The sequence below is a fragment of the Panthera pardus genome, unplaced genomic scaffold (genome assembly GCF_024362965.1).
Source record: "Panthera pardus isolate Hobbes unplaced genomic scaffold, ASM2436296v1 HiC_scaffold_25, whole genome shotgun sequence".
NCBI classification, from domain to species: Eukaryota; Metazoa; Chordata; class Mammalia; order Carnivora; family Felidae; genus Panthera; species Panthera pardus.
Window position 1 is genome coordinate 27,165,317 of NW_026526821.1, and position 4,321 is coordinate 27,169,637.

The window sequence follows — 4,321 nt, forward strand, 5'->3', positions numbered from 1 at the left end:
CAGAGCTTTTGATGCAGCAGGTTTGGGCAGAGCGTGAGGATTTGCATTTCTTTTTTTTTTCTTTAGAAATGTTTTTATTTGTTTTTGAGACAGAGAGAGACAGAGCGTGAGCGGGGGAGGGGCAGAGAGAGAGGGAGACACAGAATCTGAAGCGGGCTCCAGGCTCTGAGCTGTCAGCACAGAGCCCGACGCGGGGCTCGAACTCATGGAGTGTGAGATCATCGGAGTGTGAGATCATGACCTGAGCTGAAGTCGGCCACTCAACCGACTGAGCCACCCAGGTGCCCCAAGGATTTGCATTTCTAACAAGCCCAGGTATTGCTGCTGTATGCTGGTGTGGGTATCACACTTCGAGAACCGTTGTACTATTTTGTTTAATCCTCTAAATGAGCTAGGTAGCCATTCGTCTCTGTGAGGTAAGTACTGTTACTCTTTCCATTTTCCAAGTGGTCTAAATACATGCTTGTTTGAACGGGTTAGTGAGTTCTGGCCCCCTCTCCTTGGCATCAGGAAAGGAAATGTCCGTGTATTTAGCCTTGCACGGGGGGGCCTGTCATCATTTCCTTGACGACCACCTGAGGCTCAGAGAGGTTACATGATTTGTCCAAGGTAGCACAGCGATTAGAGGGAGACGCTGGCGTTGAACCAGGTTTCTCTGAAGCCCCACCTTTCCCCACCCTCTCAGGTGGAGAGGATGTCTAGTTTCTGACCTCAGACATCGCTTCAGGAAATCCTGTCCGTAGCTTCAGAGCTCAGCAATCTCTGGCAGGTATGGCTGACCAGTTTCCCACATAGCTGGCTGACATCCAGTTATATTCTCAGGACCACAGAGCCCCGGCCTCCCACTTAGGTCTCCTGCTGCCCACGCTCCTGCCTTGATCTGCAGCCTGATAAAGGCTGGGCCGCAGGCAGCAGGGCTCAGTAAGCCTGGCTCCTTTGGTGGCCTCCCCAGAAGCCCTGTGGCCATGACGCGGCTGCTTCTGCTGATTGTGGCCCTCCTGGTCCTGGGTCATGTGCCACCAGGTAACATCACCTGTGTGTGTGTGCGTGTGTGTGTGTGTGTGTGCAGAAATGAGGGAGAGCCTCCCAGATTCTGGGGGACAGAGGAGGCCTAGACCAGCGATTGAGTTCTGGCCCCCCCACTGAGTTGCTGGGCACCTTAGGGCAACTTTCTAAATCAGTCTGCACCTCAGTTTCCTAATCTTTAAAATGGGACTCACTCGACAAATATGTATTTGAAAAACATTTACTGTGTCCCAGCACTATGACAACCGCTGGGAGAGGAAAAAAACGTCCTTGCTTTCATGGGGCTGATAATTTTAGACAGAAAAGATCCAAATAAACACATCCTGTGTCAGGCGGTGGTAAGTGCTAAGCAGAATAGAAGCAGGACAAGGGGTTAGGGTGGTGTGTGCATGTTGGGGAGGATGGGAGAGCTGATGGGGAGGGTCACGGGAGGCCCCGCGTGGTTGTTTGTTTTTGTTTTTTGAAAAACTTGAAATTTACATGAAAGTAGAGAGACCAACACAAGAAACAAGGTGAGTTAACGAAAAGCCATTTTATTACGGAAAAATGTAAACGTATGCAAAAATAGAGACTAATGTAATGACGTAAGTTTTCAAAAGAAACCTTATTTTAGAAAATGCCAAACACAAATAAAAGATAGTATAAAAACCCTCTGTGTATCATCACCCAACCTCAGCAATTTATTTGTTTTTCTTTATTTGTTTTTTAATGTTTACTTATTTTTGAGAGAGAGAGAGAGCGAGAGGGCAGGGGAGGGGCAGAGAGAGAGGGAGACACAGAATCCGAAGCAGGCTCCAGGCTCTGAGCTGTCAGCACAGAGCCTGACGCGGGGCTCGAACTCACAGACCGCGAGATCATGACCCGAGCTGAAGTCGGACACTTAACCGACTGAGCCACCCAGACGCCCCTTTAACGATTTTGTATATAAGGTCGGCTTGAGCGGAGATCTGACTACAGTGGGAATATAAAGAAGATCTTTACAAGCAGCAGGAGACAGAAGAATGACAGGGGTGTCTGGAGAGCAGTAAGGGGGCCAGCGTGGCTGGAGTGGGGGGTACCAGGAGAGAAGTGGAGCAAGGGTGGCGGGGAATACAGACCATGTAGGAGGAAAGAGCACCTCTGGGTCTCAGGGTCGCCGGAAGGTCAAGATGTGATGATGTGTCAAGAGTAGTTGCAGGAACCGCCCTCACCTGGGAGTCAGGGTCTCGGGTTCCTGTTCCAGACCCACCACTTACTGGCTGGGAAAAGTTGGGTGAGTCCCTTTCTTGGTCCATAAAATGAGAGGGTTGGCCTCCAATGAGTCCTGGTTGCCCCCCTCCCCCCCCCCCCCCCCGCCGGAAGCTGTCATTCTGATAATCTCCCTTTCCATTTATTGAGTATTTACCGTGTGCCAGGCACTGTGCTAAAATGATTAAATCCCCTATAACTGCCCCCCTGAAAGGGAGTTATAGAGCTGAGGAACCTGAGGCCTCCTAGGGGACCTTAGAGGGGGCACAGGACGCATTCCTCCAAAGCCCTACCTTTTCCATAGCCCATGGGTAGAAATTCCTCCACTAACATTAAATGGATCCATATGTGTGAGGCAGTTTATGCTATGGTTATAAGCGGACTCTAGAGCCTTATTACCTGGGTTTGAATCTTGGCCCTGCTCCTTAATGACTCTCTAAACTTGGGCAAGGTTGTTAATCTTTCTGTGCCTCAGTTTCCTTACCCTGTATCACAGGGATCATAATAAGACCAACCATAATTGTACAGTGTTGTCATGAAAAGCGCTTAGAGTGTACCTGGGGTGTGGGTTAACCTGGACAAGAAATTAGTTTCTAACTTGTAACCAGTGGTCTAACTTGTGATCTATAGGCTAACCTGGACTGAAATCTGTGGGCTCATTTGTAACTGGTTGTCTCATCCGTGACTAGTGGTCTGGTCTGTTGCCTCTAGTCTAACCTGCGGTCAGAGTTCATGTCCTGTGGCCTCAGTTATGACCTGTGGGATGTCGTATGACCAGTCACCTAACACAACGACCAGAGAGCTAAACGGTGACTTGTGATCTAACCTGGGTCCTGTGGCCTAACTCGTGGACAGTGGTCTGATCTGTGACCTGTGGCCGAACCCTTGATCTGTGGTCAAATCTGTGAACAGTGGTCTAACCTGCAACCCATGGGCTGCTCTGTGACCTGTGGTCTTCCTCTGCTTAGGGAGAAGTGAATTCAAGCGGTGCTGGAAAGGCCAAGGGGCCTGCCGAACTTACTGTACGAGGCATGAAACCTACATGCACATGTGCCCAGATGCCTCCCTGTGCTGTGTCGCCTATGGAATCAGGCCTCTGCCCTCTAAGACTGAATCTGTGTAGCTGGTTCTGGGCTGACACCCTTGCTCTCCAATAAACACCTGCTGCTGCCCGTCTCCTCTTGCTTGCTCACCACCCTGCCACCCTCATGCTGGGGATGTGGGGGTGGGCGAGGTCCCGTATGGGAGGGATAGAGGGTTGGTTGGTGGAGGGAGGGGAGGTGCCCGGGGAGAGTGGGCATTAATGACTGTTGTAAATGGTTCCGGTCCTGCCTGTATCCCTTCCACTCTGTCCAACTCGGGAAAGATTACTCAATCTCCGTAAGCCTCCTGGGTCTCCTCATCCATGAAATGGGGATAAATTATAATATCATGAGATTTGGAATTTATAGAAGGAATGCAAAAAAAAAGTAGAGTTAACAGTAATAATGTCAGCTAATAATAATAATGAGTTAATTATAGTAAGGATTAATAATGGTAGAGTTAATACACTTTGGCATTCACAGTGAGATGGTGCATTTGGCTTGAAAGGCAGGCCCCCCGAGAGAGCAAAAGAATTTTTCTACATTCCTTGATCTCCTATTTTAGCACCTCAAGGGCCTGCGCAGGTGAAAAAGACCACGGATTTTATGAAAGCATTTTTTGCATACACAGGGAAAGCTGAGCGAGGAGAAGTCAACCTCGGCCAGGCCCGGGGACCGGTGAGCACGGAAGGCAGGTAGAAAACAGGAGCAGAGGCAGGGCGGTGGTCCAGCAGACTTCCCCCTGCATCAGGATTGCCTCTGGCTGAAAAAACAGAGAGCTCAACTTGCATGGGCTTATCTGCCGTTAGGCAGCAACCACATCAGGGCAAGCATCTTGGGATCCTCTCTGGTCACATAAGGCTACCAAAACTTGAGGCACAACATCCTTGTTTAAAGCAGGAAGCAGGGTTGGATTGGGCTAGTTTCTCTTCTTTACCAGGAGAGCAAAAACTGTCTCTGGTCCCCCTCCCCAGCAGACTTCTGCT

The 4,321-nt window shown here is 49.8% G+C and overlaps 1 protein-coding gene across 1 annotated transcript; it reads left to right on the top strand.

Annotated features, from left to right (window-relative positions):
• Positions 1–528: 528 nt before the first annotated feature.
• Positions 529–3,429, top strand: DEFB124 (defensin beta 124). The gene is made up of 2 exons (XM_019458877.1): positions 529–1,023; positions 3,222–3,429. The coding sequence occupies exons 1-2, from the start codon at positions 966–968 to the stop codon at positions 3,374–3,376; spliced, it is 213 nt and encodes a 70-aa protein (XP_019314422.1). The 5' UTR covers positions 529–965; the 3' UTR covers positions 3,377–3,429.
• Positions 3,430–4,321: the final 892 nt, after the last annotated feature.

What these genes read in the sequence shown, in the direction of transcription:
- DEFB124 (XM_019458877.1), top strand. Translation starts at nt 966, where the DNA reads ATGACGCGGCTGCTTCTGCTGATTGTGGCCCTCCTGGTCCTGGGTCAT. An exon ending in CCTGGGTCATGTGCCACCAG is followed by an intron (nt 1,024 to 3,221) that starts GTAACATCACCT and finishes TCCTCTGCTTAG; the next exon opens with GGAGAAGTGAATTCAAGCGG.